Raw genomic sequence first — 22,343 nt, forward strand, 5'->3', positions numbered from 1 at the left:
CGTGAAATGGTGATCCAAAATCCATCAGAGAGCAGTCATTGATCAGGTCCCTAAAGGATTGAATATATATCATTACCACCATAGTTATTCCCCCCAAGTCTTCTCGTTCCAAGAAAGGATTGAATTAAAATCACCAACACACAACCATTCACTTGTTCGGTTATGGGTGATAGATCTTAGCCGGTCCCAAACATCCTTCCTCTTGGCTTTATTAGGATCTCCATAAGTACAGGTAATATAAAAGCTTGATTGATCATGGGATCTAACTTCATGATTCCCCATGGGGCTGATCCCCAACCACCACGGGGTGTTCCAGTAAACAATGTTGGATGGGAGAGGATGGAGGTTCATCAGCTGCAGAGGGTGCAGGGTAGGGCCTTGCTCTACGCACTTTCTTCAGCTTGTTAGACTCCCGGGAATGCTGTAATAGGGAAGGGTGCTGGTCTTGGCCGGTGAGGTTTGGTGAGTAGGTGGGAGTTTACTTCACTGGCAGGAGAGGGAGGTTCAGTTGAGGTGGTGACATAATGATTCGATTGGGTGTGGTTACGGAAGGTGATTTCTGGGTTGGTTTTGAATGGTGTAACATATGCCTTGTGGGATAGATTAGGATTGGCCACTTCTGTCTTCTGCCTGGTTCACTTGGGTGAGAGCTAGGGGTATGTTTGGTTGTTGGTGAGCTTGATTGGGCTGTTGTGGAAAATGGAATGTAAGGCCCATGCGAGAAAAACAAGCAGACGAAATATCTGCACTACTAAGAGAGAATGAATCTATAGTCGATGAAGAGGAAGAGGAGGAAGATCTTGGTCTTTCTATAACAATTCTTCATAGTATTCAACACGAGTGATCAAGAGATGAATAATCTAACGAAAGAAATTGCAAATCAGCTGACAATACATAATGCTTATGAGGAGATTTAATTTATGATGTACTTTTATGACATTTGGTTATGTTGTGTACGGTTTTTATGTTTTAATTCCATAACAACCTGAGAATGGTTTTGATTACTTGTTATAACTTGCAAAAATGTTATAGATACTCAATACATCATGTGTGCAACTACAGTCATGGTCGGATGATTATGAGAATGATGCATACAAGAAAAACAATTTTGGTCATAATTTTTACACGTCATTTTCAGAGGAATCATTCCAGCATTCTCTGTGGGGGAGCAGATGGGCCACGCACTTGTGACAGCCAATGAGAGTGTGGGTGTGTGCTGGCATCTCGCCTATCATGGGGAGCTAGACGATCATTTCACCCTCCATTGTGTCTGGGCATGGCATACCCACATTTTCCCTCGAGTACAAATTCAAACTTCACATAGACCCCATAGTTCAAGCATATCCACATGATCAACCATACCCATTGCTCAAGGCTCCCGCGTTTAGCAGGGTCGAGGGAGGATTAAATGTACACAACCTTACCCTTGTTTCAAGAGAGACTGTTTGCAGGACTTGAACCCGTGACCAAGCGTTCAACAAGTGAGCACTTGACCAACACACCAAACACGACCTTCCACATGAGGGCAACCTAATTAATAAAGACGGTTATTTATTTATTGTATATTGTTTTCAATTACACCATTTTTTTCATAATTCTAATCTTATTGACATCCATCTTTTTTTTGTTTTTTGGTAAGACTTATTGACATCCATCATGGTTTCCTTGTATGGGAGAGGTAATTCAAATACAATATGTATAGCTTATTGGTCCCAATGGCAAATGTGCTAATAAAGATTTTTTCTAACCATTTGAGTTAATTGAGAGGGTAATGACATTTTTTCCAAGTGTCAAGAAGTCATTTTGTGTCATAACATTGTTTCGAACACTTTGAAACAGTTTTACCAAATGTTGATATTCACAAAACAAAATGGGAACAAAAAACTGTCAAAAATATTGACCTTGAACAGAAGTGCAAACAAACAGCCCTTAAAGCCCTTCATGGTTTTCTAGTACAAGTATCAGACAAACCAGATCGGCTGGAAAGTTGCTTGAGAACCATAATAGCACAAAATTTCAGTGCTCCGCTTGTTTTCAAATGGGAATCTTAATGAGGCACATGGTTGTCCGGAAGTGACAGTTCCATCACTTTTTAACTTGCAATACTACACCCCTAACACAACGCATTTCTTTTCTTTCAGATTTTGCACTCTAGTACCATCATACACCTACTTACTACAATTGTTTCTTCCGTTCAGTAATATTAATACTATACCACCACCTCTTTGCAGGAGAAGCCACCAAAAACCTTATCAATATAGTTCACTCCCTCTCCATCATCAAAAAACCAAGATTGCAAAAATTTAATGAAGCTTTAAACTGCCTAACTTCACTTGCCACCACTGTGCTTGCTTTTTAAACTGCTGCCTTGCTTCACTTGCCAGCACTGTGCTTTGCCTTGTTATGATCTTGTAGGCCACTGTCAGAGTTGAAGGACCTGGGCAGAATGGACAAAATTTAAGTTTTAAAAAAAAAATGTTCTCAACTAAAAAGTTCACACAACAAAGGGGAGAGAAGAAAAAATCAAATCCCAGTGTGATACACAGACACACTTGTTGCAGGATTTGCACGAAAACTTCAACTTGTCATTGCTTGCAGGAGTCTTTGCAGCCTGCTTGTTGGGGTGAGGTGTTGCAATATGGACACCACCCTTCTTTCCATCTGCACATAAAATTTAGACTCCACTTAACAAATGGAATCCAACATTGGTTGCTTAAAACATGTCCTTGTTGCCAAGCTTGTATTGTTTCTAATAAATTTCCAATCATTGCATTAGGGATATGATTCCATTTTATTAATTCACGTATGACTCTTTTATTGTCCAATAGGTAATAGCATCAACTCATCTCAATGCAAGACACCATCTTGAATAAGCAGCTAAACAAAAAAATGAACATGTAAGCAATGCATTGAATAGACTATAGAGAGAAAGCAAAAGGAGACGACCTGTTTTCTGAGGAGTAACCAATTTTGCCTTTTTATCAGAAGCAGGAGTTTTTGCAGCAGAATCCAAAGGTCTCTTCTTACCCTGTTCAACCTCAGGGATTAAACAATCACCACATCCGATTATTAGGGTCAAAAGCTCCACTAGGTAAAGATTAGTGAAGGAAATCATAAAGAAAAACAAAACAAAAAGTACAATGGCTACCTTCTTGGGTGTGGGTGTCTCTTCTTCTTCATCTTCATTGTCTGAACTCTCATCATCCTCCTCACTACCATCCGCAGCATCAAGCATGTCCTGAACAACCACCCACAGGGACAACTCAATACATAAGCAGTTGATACCAGAATGAAGCTCAATGAAGGTATGAGGTGCAACATAAAATTACAATCAAATCTAGAATCTAAAAAATATGAGACTAAGGGATTTCCAAGCAGAAGAGTATGATGACTAAAGCATAATGTAGGAAACTAATGCCCTTTGCAATCTAATATTACCACGTCTCTGGATAACTAATGCAAGGTATAAAGAGCATTCTTTAAAATCCACTTTCACATGGACCTGGTGTCAAATGAAATATTGCTCTTCTCCCGCCACTTTCATTTAATCTATATGGGTCATTATCTTTTTGCTAACACAACCAAATCACCCCCCCCCCACCACAAGAAAATAGGGATTAAAAGAAAAGAAGCCTTTGCCAAATCATTCAAAATAAATATCAATAGAGAAAAGTAAGCTACAAAATAAATATGGTCCATAAAACTGAAATAACATATAATTACCACAGGATTACCAATTTAGAGAAATATGATTACAAAAAAGAATATCATCACATATTCAATGTCATGATAGCAAACCACCACATACTCAATAAACAAAACTAACTGTGCAAACCCTTTTTTCTTGGGTGAAACTAGTGCCAAACCTCTGTATTTAAATGGAGGTACATACTTGACAGCTAGCAGATATAGGTATAAAGTACCTTGTCAAATGATTCATCTTCGTCAGAATCATCTTCATCATCATCATCACTATCATCATCCTCATCTTCTTTGGATTTGTCACCTTTTTCTGGTTCAACAATCTTCACCTTTGACTTAGCTGCCGAAGAATCAGGCTTTGCTGCATTAGCATTTTCTGTTGCAGGTTTTGCCTGCTTCTGCACAGGTTTTCCTAAAAATATAAAGAGTGGCGTGTGTTTAAGAAGGCAATTAAGAATAAATTCAACAGTACTACTATGCTTTTTAGAGCATAAACAAAAGCAATTAGTTGCCCACACCATTCTCAGTTGCTTGAAGTGGAATTTCCTCTTCTTCAGAATCTGATCCAAAATCAGAAAGATGAAATAAAGGGATCAAAAGTCATGCAAGATAAGAGGGACAAAAAACATAGAAACATAGTTGAAATAACCTACCAGAAAGATTCTCAGATGTGGTTGACAGCAAAGGACCAAGTCAAGGTATCAAAAAGAAGAGACAATTTAACAATGCAATTGAAGTTACGCCAAAAAAAAAAAAAGGCCTTGAGAAAAGGGACCATGTAAAGGATATTCGTCTGAAAAGACAGATGTGTATCCAATGAAATAGACACTCCCATTTTTCCAATTGTGAGATAGTTCAAATTCCTTCTCAAAAACCAAATCAAAAGATATTTGAGTGCATTTCTCGGGAAAGAGCGTTCCGATAACAAGCTTCTGACCACCAACGTTCACATAGAGAGGAACAGATTCATTTCCTTTGTCCTTTTTCACTTCACCAAGAGATGCCTGCAAGAGAATTAGATTTATAAGATTTCAATGCAGTACAAGATTTAAGATCCCAAAGAAAAAAGCTTTTCACAATCTGTGGAATAATGTTGGCATTAATAATAACCTGGGAGAGATGCAGAATCTTATCATCACCAGGATTAACCTTAAAAGCTTCTCCAGACTTGACTTCAACACCTGGGTATTATCATGTCTGAATAAGTTTACCTTAATAAAATGCCTAAAGACTGATGGAATATCATAGAGATACTTGCAAAAGCATAAGAATAAATGTATTTGCCCCAAGGTGGTTGCTCAGTTGGAAAGGACCATGCCACACAACTAAGAGGTCATGGGTTCAATTCCCCTTGGGGCCTCCTATCAAAAAAAATTTCCCTCAAAAAGCAAGCCATCATCCAGAGACAGCATTAAAGGCATACTAGCTGCTGAAAAAGTCAATACTACATGGCAAAAGGGATGAGAATAAATACATTTAAAAAGACAGTAATATTAACTTTAAATCCTTGAAGAAGATCATTCACAATAAAACAATGGGATCTACTCATCATATTGCATGAATACCTAGATAAAACTCACTCTGCAATTTTACCTATTATTGCCGCTTGATACCTTAACAACCAATGTATACCTGAGAACCTATCTACTAATTAATAAAATAAAGAGAAGAATTAATACTACTATTCCTTAGAATCCAACCACATGGAACAAGCTTTTTGCTCTACTGTAACATGCTACTGCTCAATCAAGAGTAGAATCATATTAAAATTTGAGATATTAGCAAAAATTAAATTGTGACCATGCATAAAACATTCCCAAATAGAAGATCACAACAAATCCCACAAATCAAAACCAGTGATTTTGTAGATTAACATCCAATATCATATATCCACCAACGAAACGAATAAAAATCCATGCATAAAATAGTAGGTACACAGATATTGGAAACAATGAAACCCAAATGCCACCAATTGCAGACACATCAAAAAGGCTACACAATTATAATCAATCTTTTTACCAAAAAAAAAAAAAAAAAACTCAATCCTAATATTAAAACCACACGTTAGTGAAGTTAATAACCATGACAAATTGAATTATCTCATCAATACACATGCCGACAGGTGAATGGCATTATTCAACATGGAAAATGTGTTCACATTTCATTGTCTATTTCAGACATTATCAAATGAACTGAAGTTACTGTTGAGTAAAGGAATTGGCTTTAGACTTTATCATGTCCTATTTAAGTTTAGCCAACCCAAAGAAGTAAAACAGAATCATTCTATTTCACTTTGTTCTTGTCCCCCAATCCATAGATTCAGGCGGCACTTGGAACTGCCTTCTGTTTCAGAGGGTGGGCAGAGCTTATCATACAAGGGCTCATAGTAAACACTGCTAATTGCTCTCTGCTGATGATAGGATAACCTTCTAAACCAATGTGTAATGGTAAAGGATAGCTTGAGGATATAATGAGATAGCATGAGGGTAAAATTGTCCTCGTATAAATTTTTTATGTTCAATCTTGCTCACAGACAAGCAATAAGCATAGTGTCATCTTCTTTTCATTTAATTGGACTTCTTCTTTTCAAGATTCTTCAAACAACAAAGATAAAAAGAAAGAAGAGCTGTTTACTTGAAGCAATAAAGCATAGCCAACTCAAACATGCAAGAATTAAGTCACTAACACTATTGTAACAAACTTATAATAATGAACTGGCCAAGGCCCAATATACTCATATAGAGATATAATTTGGCTGGGGTCAATCCTAGGTGAATTTCTAATCTCTAGAGAGATTTGATGCCCTGGAAATTAAAACCTGAAAGGCCACCAACCCAAACCAATCCCTCCCATAGAAAAAAAAATATTAGGAAAAAGGAAAAGATGAAGAAGTTAAAGATTGAAGAGTTTACCATATCAACTACTCAAGTAATGATGAACAGGAAAAAATAAAACATTAGTGCCCCCCAGGAGAAAAAAAAACATCATTGCCATGCATCATAGATCCAACACAATTTAATCACCTAAATGCGTCATTACAACTGCATACATGACAGAGACTAAAACCAGGAGTTGAAACGGATAAAGAGTAATAATAAGCCTAAGCAAGGCCATAAAGCATAAGCCGTCATTACCACAAATACAGAGAACATGCAAACAAGCAGCGAAAATACCAAATAGCTTCAAATACTTGAGGGGGAAGGAGGGGAAGGAGGGGAAGAACTCACAAAACCAAACAAATACAAATATTATAACAGAACTTGTCCCAACTCCTAACTATAGAAACAACCATCGATCAAGACCACCAAATGTGAAATATAACCAGGGTAATTCTGCAAGATAATGGAAAATGTAAACCCTACCATTCCAAGAAATAACATCAAACAACTAAAGATAATGGAAAATGTAAACCCTACCATTCAAAGAAATAACATCAAACAACTAAAGATAATGGAAAATGTAAACCCTACCACTCCAAGAAATAACACCAAACAACTAAGTAAAATGGAACTAACAAGAATTGAAACCTTAAAAAATGAAAGCATACACCGATAAACACCAAAGTATCTCAGATGATCAAAGAAGAAATATAGCGAAAAAGATTACCCCAGAACTCCATCTCTCTGAGGATGAGAGAGACCGAAAACGAATTGCACTAGATAGGAGAGCAACGAGTAAGGGTTTTGGAAACCTGGGATTCTAGAGAAGATTTCAGGACGACCAACCAAATGTGATTCTAAAAACAGTGACTTCTAGGGTTGGGATGCCATTTAAAGGAATTGCCGCCAGTGTTGCGACTTCCGACAGCTCTTCGTTCAAGCTATGATTCTGTGTTGTGCCTCTCACACTAATACGTATTAATTTTTTTTTGGTAACTACTAATACGTATTAATGACTGTTAAATTCGAGTTCGGTTCCTCTGGACGCACCTGTCCTATTTTTGCCGTTTGGAATGAGTTCGGTTCCACTGCATGTACCAACACGTGAACGTACATTTGAGAGTGAACCATTTATCTTATTTTTATTATTTATAACGAAATGAGGGGTTTTTATGAAAACAAATTTAAAATGTGATTGACTCTCACATGTACGTTCACCTGTTGGTACATGATCCATTTTCTTTTTTCTTTTTTTTCTGTTGGACGTGATCCATTCTCTTTACAATGGGAGGCTAGGTATTTGTGAAACAATTTAAACATGTGATTGGCTCTTAGATGTACATTCACCTACACGTACATGCAAATGATCCATTCTCGTTAAATTCTGAGTGTTTAAAGATGTTTTATGGCGAAATCCTCACCAATGAGGAATCCAATGGTTGGTTGGGCGTGTTGGTATACATTTCGGTGCATTCCCAATCAGCATGGCCAACACTCCCAACCGTTGGATGTTCATCGGGCACACTCTTCATTGGGGTAGATTCGGATCTATGAATACCGTTGATTTTTTACATTAAGCATAACCTTAATATAGGGAAGATTACAAAGTTACTCAAAAATGAATTTTGATTCACCAAATTACCCATACAATCTATTATTTGGCCAAATTACTTTTAGGGAGAAGAACGTTAACCGTTGTTGTGCCTTGACGTGCACCTATGCCCAGGTATAGTTGCATGCAAAATGACCGGCACAATCCTGATCCTTTTCACCTTTCCAGGGGTGCACTGGTCATTTCACACCCGTCTATTGTCTGGGTATAGATACACGTCAAGACACAGCAACGGTTAGCGTTCCTTTTCCCTTATATATACTAAAGATTGGTATTACAAAACTATCCAAATAGTGTCCCTCCTTAATCCTTACATGTAAATACCTCATTTTATCACTCCAAGATTCCATGTCTAGCCGTGATAAACAGGTGTTCCAAAATGTTGTGCTACTTATAGCAAACCCATTATCAGTTACCAATTCTTGGGTTTTCAAGTTAATTAATTTGGGTCGAAGAAGACCTAGTCTGGTCTAAATCCGAACCGCGCTTGAGCAATCCCGGTGGGTTATCTAGACTCTAAAGTGATGGGCTAGATATGGGAGGAGCACCGACTAGGGGGGTGCTCATTTGATGATTGGGTCTCGATGAGACCATATATGTTGGGTCATGCCCATGCTGCCACGACTTGGGGGAGAGGATAAATCCCCTCCACGTTTTAAGAAGGCCCCTTTACCATGCTATCACGATTTTTGTTAGGGAATTCCTCACATTTTAGGAATTTGGTTCAAAAACGGCCAAGTGACCTGGTTATTTGAAAAAGGAAAGAGAGATATTCTAGATCTCAACCATAGATAGAGTGGGGGTTCATTAGAGTCATTTTTGAATTTCTTGGTTTTAGTAATTTTTGGTATGATTTGTTATGACATTTGTTTGTTTCGGTCTCTTGTTCCATTAAATTGAATGGAAGTTATTTCGGTTATTTTGATCTCTCTAAACGGATACGTCAAGGGTGCCTTTTTAGTCCCTACATTTTTATCACTATTATGGAATAGTTGTCCCGCCACCTCTAGATGTATAGGAAGTTGGGCTTATTTCAAGGAATTGTTGTCCCTTCATTTACTTGTAATCTTCTTCATTATTTTATTTCCGAACTATCATATGAGGATCATGCAATTCTGTTTGTGAATACTGATTGTAATACTACTGACAGTTTGACAAGTTGGGTTGTTGTTTTATGTGTTCATAATCAAGTGGTCTTTGTGGGAACCAATTTTGGTGGTGTAAGAGACATTATGAAAGCAATAGCCTGGGGTTTACTTCTAGGACTACAAGGAGAAAAAAGAGAAAGACTAGAGTAGAGAAACCACGGACACTACCAAAGAGAAAACAAGACACACACTAAGCGGAACTGAAGAGAGAGTTTTTTACCAAGTTTCTCCAATAATAGGATTACATGAGTATACAAATTAAATCAAATCTTATGTCTTTAAATGTCTTGAAAGATTCTTCAACCTAATGAAACTTGAAGTTCTTCAATCTTTTATCTCATGGAAGTCCGTAGCTTCATCACAAATGTCTGTCAACAGCAAATCTTTTTCAATCAACATTTAATGCCTTCCATTAGTGGTTCCACCTCAAGTCTTTAGGATTCATCATTCTCTAAGCATATAGCAAACATGTTAGAACACCCAAACACACACTACACAAGGTTTTCATATTCAAAAACATAATCACTTTAAAACCTTCTAGGCTCAACATATATGTTTTCCAACATTCTAATCCTAATCCTTTGGTTGTGTAGTCTAATATTCAGAAATGGACTGTTGATTTGAATCTATTCAATTTCCCACCATGCTCACCCCTTCCCTTCCCTATATGAACCACATACATCTCCCTTGGTCACTTTAAACCTACCAACGTGGATCATCCAATCTTACTTGTGTTTTTATGATCCATTTACTGCTAAAATCTGAGTGACTTCTGTTAATTTCTTCTTTCTTCTTCCTCCATAGAGTGCAGCGAACCGGACTTGGGTCCTCTGTAGCATGCCACAGTGTGTAGCGCACATCCAACGGGCCGCAATGCTTGGGCACGCAGCCCAACACACCGGTCGGGTCCTCTGTAGCATGCCACAGTGTGTAGCGCACATCCAACGGGCTGCAATGCTTGGGCACACAGACCAACACACCACCGGTGTGTTGGTCTGTGTGCCCAAGCATTGCGGGCCGTCGGATGATGCACTACAAAGGAGTTCTACGCGTAATGAACCACCCAGAATGGTCCAACACCCTCCTCTTCTGACCGCATCCCCACCCTACCATTGTTGCATCCCTGTGATCACCCCGCTCCACCATGCAAATCCCGCTACCACTCCACCTTGCAAATAACACCTTTAATAGAGATGCTACCAAGACGATTCCATCTGGTTGGAGTTTGAAACTTCTTCGTTTAGATTTGGTAGAATGACTAGGCGCGGATGAGGATGGAACACATTGGAGATGTAGTAGAAGGAAGAAAACAAAGACTTTGTTCAAAGATGGAAAGAAAATAGGAAATAGAGAGCATGGCTTACTACAATCAAAGCTCGAACAGTTTCCCCGATTGATTCAAACAAAAAGCTTTTGAGTGTCTCGATCATCCTCTCTAACCAAACACCAGTAAACTATGTTTCCTTTCATAGAAGCTTTTGCTAATGCCGCTCATTGAAGCAGGAAAATAACATCAAATATAATGAAATTGAATGCCCAAAAGCATTCGCTAGACCCAGATCTTAGACAGGCAAAAAACCTACGATCGGTTATTGTTAGGGTTTAGGGTTTAAGCACTAAGTTGCTTAAAGCATTACACCCTGAGTATCTAATTTGGAATACCCAGACTGCTACCTCCAGCTAGTACATATAGGAAAACTAGAGTTTAGGTCAGATGGACTAATTACTAGATTATCCCTTACAGCCTGAGCATTAATACAAGTAGGATTATATTAGAACATATAAAAAGATATTACATAACTACCCTTACAGTTACAACCGAAAGTTGAAAGATTTAAGTTAGAAAGAGAATGATTTCAAAGTGAGGAAACACGGAGGGGAACTTGCTGAGGTTCAGATACAAAAGGAAACCAGAGTAATTACATGGTACTTCATAGTACGCAAGGGCTAGAGTTGCTTCTGATACAAAAGGAAGCCTGAGTAATTACATGGGTAATTCATAGTACGAAAAGGCTAGAGTTTCCATTTTCTGAGGACTCATTAGAGTGCCGTTTTGATGCAGATATAGATCTTACAAATTCTTGCTTTGTTTTTTTATGTACGTGGAGGATTTAGATGTCGAAGTGTCGTTTTGACATTAGTTCTTCCCGCGAACCAAAGGAGATCCTTATAAACATAAAAAAGTTTGAAAATCTCTGTTCAGGCACCCTTGTTTATTAAAACAGATTCTCAACAATTTTAAGATTAATGTAAGACAGAGCTTGTTAGTTCAGGCTTACATTGACCATTATTCACCATATTTTAAGAGCAGTATATGTCATTCTCCTCAGTGGGGTGAAGGTAGTGCCGGAATTTGCAGGGTGGTGCAGTGTGGTCGTGGAATTGCAGCATATGTGGGGTGGATGTTGGGGGCAAACCAGAAGAGGGCGATGGACCATCTTTCAGGATGATACACTGCTGCACTCCGAAGATGACGAAAAAAAATTAATGATAACAGTAATACTATTAAAAAAAACACAAAAATCCTGTTCAAAGATTATAAGGGTAATAATTCCCATCTTCCGCAACAAGAAGGCCTTTTTTTCGATGGAACATAAATGTTAGATAAGTCAATCAATTCAAATTAGGGTTTTAAGCATTAGGAGTTGGATCAGTAAAATAAGCCAACCCTCGGATCAGTTGGATAAGTCGATCAGCCAACTCGGATAAAAATCCGCTGCGACAGATTTGGCCAAACTTCTACTGATTCAACATTCTTGACAATTCCAACCGATTCCATCTAAGAGGGTTCGATTCCCAATTCCATTTTTTTGATACCTTAAGTTGAATTGTTCGTATCAAGACGTAAAATCTTACACAAACATACTATCGGTGCAACCCACCAATACGATCACACATTTAAGAGTTGGTCATCCAAACAGCGTTACCACTCCTCGTCCTGAATGTATTTGTATTTAACTGTATGGAGAAGAGTGTTGGGTGAAAATGGCCCTGACAATGGGGGCGGGGCAGTCATTTCACCCTCACTGTCTAGGGTTGAAGGTAAACAAACTTTTCTCATAAGGCACTGTCTGTTTAACAGAGAAAGCCTACCAAATATAACAAACAACGCACAAATTTGAATCCCAAAAGTCGCAAAACTATTCACAGAATGGTGCATCAAATGGCACATTATATGGATCACCACAACATAGAACTTAGTCACAGAATGGTGCATCAAATGGCACATTATATGGATCACCACAACATAGAACTTAGTCATAAGATACAGACCTACTAAAAAGACTTTTATACTTTGGGGTTTGAACTGCAATGGCTAAAAAAAGCAAGGAGTACTCAGTCCCTATAAAACACTACTGTTGACCAAACTGGCAAAAATACTCCACTAATAAGAAACATAAGGGACACCAACTCTTCCTACAACCAAGACATAATCAGGGTCACATGAGCATAGTGCAAAGGTGAAAAGCAACTGAAGCATTCGATCATCAATGCCACAATAGCGCAAAAAACATTCGGAAAACTCACTTGAATTCAAGAGGGAAATCTTAATAAGGTGCAAGGCTGGAAATGAAGTTTTTATCAATTTTAACTTCTAATCAATACTCAGATCACAGAGCTCACACAACTCTTAAAACAAGTCAAACACAAATATCCCATCTATTTTTTTTTTCAGGTTTTGCACTAGTACCATAAACCTAATTACTAAAATTTTTTCTTCCATTTGGTAACAATTCTATACCACATCATTGCAGGAGGCTTCCCCGAAAAACCTAATCAATAGTTCACTCTCTCCATCATAGAAAAAACCAGGACTTCCAAAAATTTAATGAAGCTTTAAACTGCCTCACTTTACTTGCCACCACTACACCTACCTTTTAAACTGCCTGTCTTCACTTCCCAGCGCTGTGTTTTGCCTTGTTATGAGATTGAAGAGCACCATCGGTGTTGAAGGACCTGGGCAGAAGAGGAAAAAATAAGTTACCGAGTTGCACTAAAACTTCAAAACAGAGGGGGAAGAAAAATAAATGATATTCCACTTGAAAAAAATAATTCAGTGTGAAACACATATCGCAGACATACTTGCTACAAGGTTTGCACGAAAACTGGCCACCGGATTTTGGTGTTTGTTGTCCCTTTGACTTGTCATTGCTTGCAGGAGTCTTTGCAGCCTGCTTGTTAGGGTGAGGTGTTGCAGTATGGCCACCACCTTTCTTTCCATCTGTACATAAAATTTCAAATCAACTTAAGGAATCTGGCAATGGTTGCTTAAAACATCTCCTTGATGCCAAGCTTGTAATTGTTTCTAATATATTTCTTGTCATTGCCGCAAGAATATGCTTCAATTTTATTAATTCACACTTTTATTGTTATTGATTAGGTAATAGTATCAATTCATCTCAATTCAAGACAAACAGCTTGAATAAGAATAAACTAAGCCAAAACAAATGAACATATGGGCGATGCATGGAATAGACTATAAAGAGAGCAAAAGAAGACCTGTTTTCTGAGGAGTAACCAATTTTGCCTTTTTATCAGAAGCAGGAGTTTTTGCAACAGAATCCAAAGGTCTCTTCTTACCCTGTTCAACAACAGGGATTAAACAATTACCATAGCTGATTATTCTTGAGTACCAAAAGCTCTAGTAGGTACAGATTATAGGAAGAAATCATAAAGAAAATCAAAACAAATAGTACAATGGCTACCTTCTTGGGTGTGGGTGTCTCTTCATCATCTTCATCTGAACTTTCATCATCCTCATCACTATCATCCCCAGTCTCAAGCATGTCCTGAAAAGCCACCCACATGAACAACTCAATGTATAAGCAGTTGTCAACACAATGGAGCTCAATGAAGGTAGGAGGCACAACATAAAATTACAACTAAATATTGACATTAAAGAATATGACAACTAAGGGAACTCCAGGTGGAAGCATATGATGACTACTTTCCTGCACAAAATGCAGGAAACTAATGCCCTTTAAAATTTAATATTACCACGTCTCTGGAGAACTGATGCAAGGTGTTAATATTTCTTTGAAATTTACTAACCACATGAACCTGGTGTCCAATGAATAAAAAAATTGCTCCTCCCGCAACTTCCATTTTATATTTATAGGTCATTATCTTTGTGCTAACACAACCAAATCCCCCTCCCACAACAAAATGGAGATTAAAAGAAAACAAGCCTTTGCTAAATCATTCAAAATCAAAATCAATGGCAAAAAGTAAGAAACAAAATAAATATGGTCTATAAAACTGTAATAACATATAATTACCATAAGATTACCAATTCACAGAAATATGATGACTGAGGGAAATCCAAGTGAAAGAATATGATGACTAAAGCATAAAATGTCTCCGGAGAACTGATACAAAGTATAAAGAGTTTGTTTAAAAATCCACTTACCACAGACTTGGTGCCAAATGAATAAAATTGCACTTCTCCAGGGACCAGTTACTTTCACTTAATCTATATGGGTCATTATCTATTGCTAAAACAAGCAAATCCCCCTCCCACAAGAAAATAGGGTTTAAAATAAAAGAAGCTTTTGCAAAACCATTCAAAATCAAAATCGCGACAGAAAAGTAAGCAACAAAATAATTATAGTTCATAAACTGTAATAATATATAATTATAAAAGGATTAAATCAATCAATTTAAATAAATATGATTGAAGTTAAACAAAAAAGAATAATACCAGAATCATCTCAATAAACAAAACTTGCTTTGCAAAACCTTATTTTATTGGGGATTAAAAATTAGTGCCAAACTTCTGTATTTAATTGCACGTACATACTTAACAGTTAGCAGATATAGGGCATAAAGTACCTCATCATCTGATTCATCTTCCTCAGAATCATCTTCATCATCATCATCACTATCATCATCATCATCATCCTCATCTTTTTTGGATTTGTCAACCTTCACTGGCTCAGCAATCTTCACCTTTGGCTTAGCTGCTGAAGAATCAGGCTTTCCAGCATTAACTTTTTCTGTTGCAGGTTTTTCCTGTTTCTGCACAGGTTTTCCTAAAAATATAGAATGACAAGTGAGTAAGAAGGGAATTAAAAATAAATTCAGCACAACTACTGTGCATTTTAGAGCATAAACAAAAGCAGTTGCCAACCATTCTCAGTTGCTTGAAGTGGAATTTCTTCTTCTTCAGAATCTGAACCAAAATCTGTAAGATGGAAGAAAGGGGTCAGAAGTCGGGCAAGAAAAGGAAAATAACATGTGGTTGCAATAACCTACCAGAAAAATCCTCGGATGTGAAAGACCGAGCAAAGGAATTAAGTCAAGGTAACAAAAATATACAAATTTTAACAATGTAAATGGATTATTGTTGTGCCAAAAAAAATTTAAAAAGCCTGACAAAAAGTAACCATGTAAAGGATATTCATCTGGAAGGACAGATTTGTATCCAACAAAGTAGACACTCCCATTTTTCCAGTTGTGAGATAGTTCAAATTCCTTCTCAAAAACCAAATCAAAAGTTATTTGAGCACATTTCTCATGAGAGAGTGTTCCAATAACAAGCCTCTGCCCACCAACATTCACATAAAGAGGAACAGAATCATTTCCCTTGTCCTTTTTCACTTCACCAAGAGATGCCTGCAAAAGAATTGAACTTATAAGATTTCTATGCATTATAACATTTAAGAATGCCCAGAGAAAAAGGCTTTTCTCAATCAGTGGAATAATGCTGGCATTAATAATAACCTGGGAGAGATGCAGAATCTTGTCATCACCAGGATTAACCTTAAGGGTTTCTCCAGCCTTGACTTCAACACCTGGGCATTGTATGAGGTCAGAATAAGTAACTTTAACAAATACCTAAAGAATGTTGGACTACCATGGCCTTAATTGCAAAAGCATAAGAAAAAATCTATCTCAAAAAGCAAGCCATCAGACATTGACAGTATGGCACCTTCTAGCTGCTTAAAAAAGTCATTCCTACATTACTACATGCCAAAAGGGATGAGAATAGATGACATTTAAAAGACAATTATATAAACTTCAAATCCTTGAGAAGATCATCATTCACAGGGAGCAGAAAACACCAATGGGGTCTACTAATCATATTGCATGATTACCTAGACAAAACTCACTCTGCAATTCGGCCCATATATGCAGCATGAAACCCTATCAACCAATGTATACCACAGAACCTTATCTGCATATTAATAAAATAAGGTGGCAGTGGCCAATACTACTATTCCTTAGAATCCATCCACATGGAACAAACTTTTATTCTACTGTAACATTCTGCTCCATCAAGATTATGATCTTATTACAGTTTTTAGGGGAAAAAAATTAAATTGTGACCATGCAAAAAACAATCCCAGATGAAAGATCACAACAAAAACCCAACAAAATCTAAACCAGAGGATTTTTTAATTAACATCCAATATCAAATATCCACCCAAGAAACTAATTACAACATTATACAAATACATGTATACAAATATAGGCACAAAGATATTAGAAAATAATGAAACCCAAATGTCATCAATTGTGGACACATCAAAAGTGTTACACAATAATACAAAATCCTAAAATTAAAACCGCATGTTAGTGAAGTTAATACATATCCATGGAAAAAATTGAATTATATCATCAATACAAATGTCAACAGGTGAATAGCACAATTCATCATTCAACATGAAAAACTTGTTCACGAGTCACTCTCTATTTCATAGATTATCAAATGAACTGAAGTTACTATTGAGTATAGCAATTTGTTTTAGACTTTATAATGTCCTATTTAAGAATCAGCATTTCATTCATTATATAAAGTTTGCACACAAAACAAGATACAATATAGAATTTATTCAAAATCTGGAATGATCAATCAACTTTGTCAGCAGACTCTCTCTACAGAACTTGAATGACAACAAATATCAGAAGTTACGAACTAGAATGACAACAAATATCAGAAGGTAAGTGATTTTTAAATGTAAGTTTAGCCCAAACAAAGAAGTAAAACACAATCAATCTATTGCCCTTAGTTATTGTCTCCCAAATCATAGATTCAGGCAGCATTTGGAACTGCCTTATGTTTCAGAGGGAGGGCAGAACTCATCAAACAGGAGCATTGCTCTGCTGACAATAGGATAACCTGCTAGACTGAATATGTAATGGTAATCATAAACGGTAAAGGATTTGAGGATGTAATGAGATACCATGAGGGTAAAGTTGAGCTCTTATAATTTTTTTGCACAGACTAGCAATAAGACTGTTTTATCTTCTTCTCATTTAATTTAATAAAGCATAGGCAACTCACTCAAACACACAGGAACCCACACTATTGTCACAAACTCAATGATAATGAACTGAACTGGGCCGAAAGCTCAAAACGGGCATATAATTTGTCTGGATTCAATCCTATGTAGATTACTAATGTCCCCAGAAATTAGATACATTGGAAAGTAAAACCTGAAAGCCCACCCCCTTATTCCCCCGCCCCAAAAGAAAAGATATTGAAAAAGAAAAAATAAAGAAATTAATGATTGAAGATTTTACCATATCAACTACTCAAGTGATGACGTACATTAAAAATATTAATGGCCCAGGAAAAAAAAACAGAAGATTATCCCTAATAAAAATGCAAGGTAAGAATCTACATGTCCACAAAGCCTCTAAGCAAGATAAACATAAATCTAACTAAACAAAACACAGGCATAAAATCTCAACTGCATTTTTCAGGGATACACAAAACGATACTGATGAATGCTGCCAGTAAATAAGCAGAGCCGCAAAGGATCACAGATCCAGTACGATTTAATCACCCAAATGCATCGTTACAACAGCATGACCTATAGAAACTACAAACTTGAGATGAAATGGAAAAACAGTAATAACAAGCAACAGAGACGCCAGAAAGCATAAGCCGTCTTAACCGCAAAAACAGAGAACATACAAACAAGCAGAGAAAATACACAAATAGATCAAATCCTTGAGGGGGATGGGGGGAAGAAACCACAAAACCAAACGCACACCTATATTATAACAGAACTTGTTCGAACTACTAACTAAAAAAATAACCATCGAGCAAGAACAGCATATGTGAAATGCCAAATGTAAACCCTAATTAAGAGCTAAAATAGAACCAGGGGCATTATGCACGAACCCCGGAGAGAGAAATTAACGATTCCAACAAAAAAGACCAAACAAGTAAAGAGGATGGAACGAACAAGAACTGAAACCCTAACGAAAATGGAAACGTTTATAAACCGATTGAAACCAAAGTATCTCAGAAGATCAAAGAACAACATATCCAAAAAGCTTACCCCAAAACTCCATCTCTCTGAGGATTGAGAGAAACCCTAAAGCAAATGGAAAAGGGAAAGGAAGGAGAGCGAATAGAGAGTCGGGGTTTTAGAGAAGCTCTCTGGCCGACGAACCAAATGGGGTTTTTGAAAGAGATGGATTCGAGGGTTTGGGATCCTATTTAAAGGAATTGCCGCCAGGGTTGTGAGTCTTGTGACGAGCTCGGCGTTGGGAGCTTTGATTCTGTGTTGTGCCACTCACGCAAGTACATAATGAAGACCGTTATATTTGGGCATTGGAGAAGATTTATGGATGAATGCCATTGATCTATTTGCCTCTCTGGGTTTTTTTTTGTTTTTTTGGATAGCATCCATTGATTTATTTGCCGTACTGCCGTTTAGCATACCCTCAGTTTTTTTTTAGTTTTTTTTTTTTTGTTGGGGGTGGAGGTTGTTAGGGTTGTCAATTGGTCCGGTTCCTTGACCCCAAAAAAAATTGGTCCAGTTCTAGGCTAGCAGACTGGTTCTTTAACAGTTTCAGTCCTAAGGGATCAGAATCAGACAGACCAATAAGTTAAATTGGTTTCAAACTTGAGATGCTAGATCATTAACTAATGGGTTGGTCGGTTCTGATTTCTAAACAGTTCCAAGCAGCCCAAAATTAAAAAAAAAAAAAAAAAAAACTACAGCATGCTACATATATTTAATAATATTATAATATGACACTAATTTCAATCACAAGATATGCTTCATTTTTTTTTCTTAAATCACAGAGGTGGTCAAAATAACTTCTTATTTTGTATTAATTAACAAGTAGGAACACCACCAACCTCATAAGTAAGGGTGTCAAAATGGAATCGAAACCAAATATCAGAACTGGAAATGATTGTTCAAAATTGAATCGAATCACACCGTAGAAAAATGATCTTGTTTTGATTTTATAGGGTTTTTTCCCGGTTTGTTTTTTATTTGCACCGCAAAACCGCGGTTCTAAACCAAATAAGAAATCGAAAAAACTGAATAAAAATCGGTACCTCTTACTCGAATACGTCTATGCATCAATTGGATTAATTAATAACATAATAATTAATTTAATAAACAACAATTATTGCATCATTTTTTTTTATTTTATGAGAAGCCAGAAAACTATAAATTAACCATCAGAGGTATGTACATCTTTGTTATAGAGCTTACATTGCACTGTTTTGGCAAGGTAGAGGGCTAGTTGGATACATTTAGTATTTTTACAATAGAAGCTAACATTAGGTGCCTGATCTACTATAAACAGAAGGTCTCTGAGATCCCATGGCCACGGTTGTGTGGTTGGGAATGGTAAAACCTTGGTGACTACCCCATACTGTTGGCACAGCTTAAACCCTTTTTTATACTTAGCAATTCCGTTTCCAAAGCGTTCCTAGATGTGACTTGCCCTACTTCAAAAAACAACATGCATCTGTCTAATAGTTTAATAAAAGCCCAGCCCGCTATAGTCAACCCAGAACTATTGTGTCCTGCACATATTAACACAGGAAAATCAAGCACAGGGAAATAGTTAGACTTTTGGGATAAATAAACATTCAAGGAGGGGGGCATTGTAAATTGAGATGGGATGGAGGGGGGGGGATAAGTTTAAATATGAAATCCATTTATTTACTGCAGTTAACACCCAGTGCGGGTCAGGTTTGGCTGCAGAAGTAACCAACCGGTTTCTTACAGTCCAGATAAAATAACATGTTATAATAAAAACACTGAAAAACCAACGCATAGTTGGTCTGCCTAACGCATGATTGTGACGGAAATCAATACACATGTCCAGCAGGCTTGGAAATTGGAGATGTTCCGTTCTCAGGCCTAGAGGTCCAGCAGCCCAAATGTGTTTAGCCCAATCGCAAGACAAAAAGAGATGCTATGAGGATTCGATACAGTTGCCACAAAAAACGCAAGAAGATTCAAGCTAGATCCATTTCGAAAGAGTAGCCTTGGTAGGAAGTCCTGCATTTAGCAAACGCCAGAAAAAAAGTTTAAACTTGGGGTGGATTGTGAGTTTCCAAAAGAAATTCCACCAAGATTTAATCAAAGGGTTGGAAATGATAGCATTAGAATTAAGCTCTTTAGCAGCCAACTTAGTAATTAGTGCTCCAGTTTTGGAATGAACACACCACCAGCGGTCAGATGAATCAAAGATAGTCAGCAGCCGAATTTTAGAGTGGATAGATTCAGCTAGCACTTGATTTAAAAGTCCTTGGTTCCAATTCGAGTCGGCCATAAAATCCGCAACTCTGGTAGAGTAATTCTTGGGATTTAGAGGTACGAGGGATACGAGAGAGAGAATTTGAGGAACCAAAGGTAACCATTTTTTGGTCCAGAAAAAAGTTGATTCACCAGTCTCAATCTTCCTAATAATCAATTGATCAAGTGTTCCAGCAATGTTGGTGATGCTATTCCAGGTCCATGAGCCCTTTCTTAGCCTGGTTTTGGTATCAAAAAACGATAATTTTGGGAAATATTTAGCTTTGATAATCCTGGACCATAGAGACGAAAGCTCAGTGAGTAAACGCCAACCCAGCTTGGTTAGCAGAGCTTTGTTATGGTGTTCGGCCTTGCGGAATCCAAGACCCCCTGAGGACTTGGGTCTACAACACCTATTCCATGAAATCAAGGCAGTTTTCTTGATATGCCCTGTGCCACCTCCTAGCCAAAATTGCTGGCAAATGGAATCAATGTCCCTACATGTTTTGCGGGGAAACAAAAAACACTGCATCAAGTAAGCAAGAGTGGATGCCAGGACCAATTGTAGCAGGACACTACGTCCTGCGAAAGATAGAAGGTTGGTTTCCAAAGGGATAACTTGCATTGTATTCTAGAAACGACATTGCCAAGCTCCTTAACCTTAGACCTACAGTGAAACAAGTTAGTCCCCAAATACACAGAATCTTTAGGCATTTCCTTAATACCCAGGGATAAACAGAGGGAGTCCTTGGTTTCCTTTGGCACATTCTGGCTGAAATGAACACCACTTTTCTATAAATTTATTTCCTGTCCAGATAAGTCAGAAAATAAGTCAAGAATAGCTTTGATGGTCAAAATATCATCATGGGTGGCCCAACAAAAAATGAATATATCATCAGCAAATAGCAGCTGTGAAATTTCAGGTGCACCCCTGGCAATTTGAACGCCTCGGAACATCTTAAGATCTCTATAAGTAGAGAAAAGCCTTGAAAAAGCATGACCACAAGAAAGAGATATGGGCTAAGAGGGCAACCTTGTCTGATGCCCCTGGAAGCACCGAAATGATTAAAGGGGCTTCCATCCAATTTAATGGAAAAGGAGGGGGTGAAAATAAGAGCCCAAATCAATTCACCCCACTTCTCACCAAATCCGAGGAACTTGAAGATAGAACGAATTAGACTCCATTCCACCCTGTCATAGGCTTTGGATATTGCATCATACTTGAAACATAAAATAAGTAAAATATCTTGGGTTAACTATATATTACATTTGCTTTTTGTTTTTTTTTTTTTGGGGGTATGAATATATTGTATTTGTTCAAGTATGAATTGAAAATGATGGATGATGTTAAAATGGATTAACAAAACGCTACTTTTTTAATAGAAGAAATAGTTTTGTTTATCATGCAATAGTGGAGAAGCAAGAAAATAGAAAAAGAGAATAGAAAAGGAAAAGAAGTATGGATGAAGATGAAAAGTTTTTTTTTTTATTCGCAAAGGTA

General features: G+C 37.3%; 2 protein-coding genes across 2 annotated transcripts; both read right to left on the bottom strand.

Moving 5' to 3' along the window:
- Window positions 1-2,205: 2,205 nt before the first annotated feature.
- On the bottom strand, window positions 2,206-18,719 carry LOC122671431 (histone deacetylase HDT1-like). The gene is made up of 11 exons (XM_043868632.1): window positions 18,635-18,719; window positions 16,065-16,135; window positions 15,742-15,956; window positions 15,597-15,613; window positions 15,472-15,525; window positions 15,179-15,373; window positions 14,048-14,133; window positions 13,842-13,932; window positions 13,425-13,563; window positions 2,368-2,437; window positions 2,206-2,323 (listed from the first exon to the last, which is right to left on the bottom strand). Exons 1-10 carry the CDS (start codon window positions 18,645-18,647, stop codon window positions 2,374-2,376), a joined length of 945 nt encoding a protein of 314 aa, XP_043724567.1. The 5' UTR covers window positions 18,648-18,719; the 3' UTR covers window positions 2,206-2,323; window positions 2,368-2,373.
- Window positions 3,957-7,387, bottom strand: LOC122671432 (histone deacetylase HDT1-like). The gene is made up of 5 exons (XM_043868633.1): window positions 7,309-7,387; window positions 4,813-4,883; window positions 4,485-4,706; window positions 4,221-4,280; window positions 3,957-4,114 (listed from the first exon to the last, which is right to left on the bottom strand). The coding sequence occupies exons 1-5, from the start codon at window positions 7,319-7,321 to the stop codon at window positions 4,028-4,030; spliced, it is 453 nt and encodes a 150-aa protein (XP_043724568.1). The 5' UTR covers window positions 7,322-7,387; the 3' UTR covers window positions 3,957-4,027.
- Window positions 18,720-22,343: the final 3,624 nt, after the last annotated feature.

The sequence above is a fragment of the Telopea speciosissima genome, chromosome 8 (assembly GCF_018873765.1).
Source record: "Telopea speciosissima isolate NSW1024214 ecotype Mountain lineage chromosome 8, Tspe_v1, whole genome shotgun sequence".
Taxonomy (NCBI): Eukaryota; Viridiplantae; Streptophyta; class Magnoliopsida; order Proteales; family Proteaceae; genus Telopea; species Telopea speciosissima.

Coding starts and splice junctions, on each gene's coding strand:
- LOC122671432 (XM_043868633.1), bottom strand. Junction 4,707..4,812: donor AGATTCTGCATCTCTCCCAG/GTTATTATTAAT, acceptor ATTCTCTTGCAG/GCATCTCTTGGTGAAGTGAA. Junction 4,281..4,484: donor TCTTTTCAGACGAATATCCT/TTACATGGTCCC, acceptor CTTTATTTCATC/TTTCTGATTTTGGATCAGAT.
- LOC122671431 (XM_043868632.1), bottom strand. Junction 13,933..14,047: donor AGACACCCACACCCAAGAAG/GTAGCCATTGTA, acceptor TTAATCCCTGTT/GTTGAACAGGGTAAGAAGAG. Junction 13,564..13,841: donor GGTTACTCCTCAGAAAACAG/GTCTTCTTTTGC, acceptor TTTTATGTACAG/ATGGAAAGAAAGGTGGTGGC.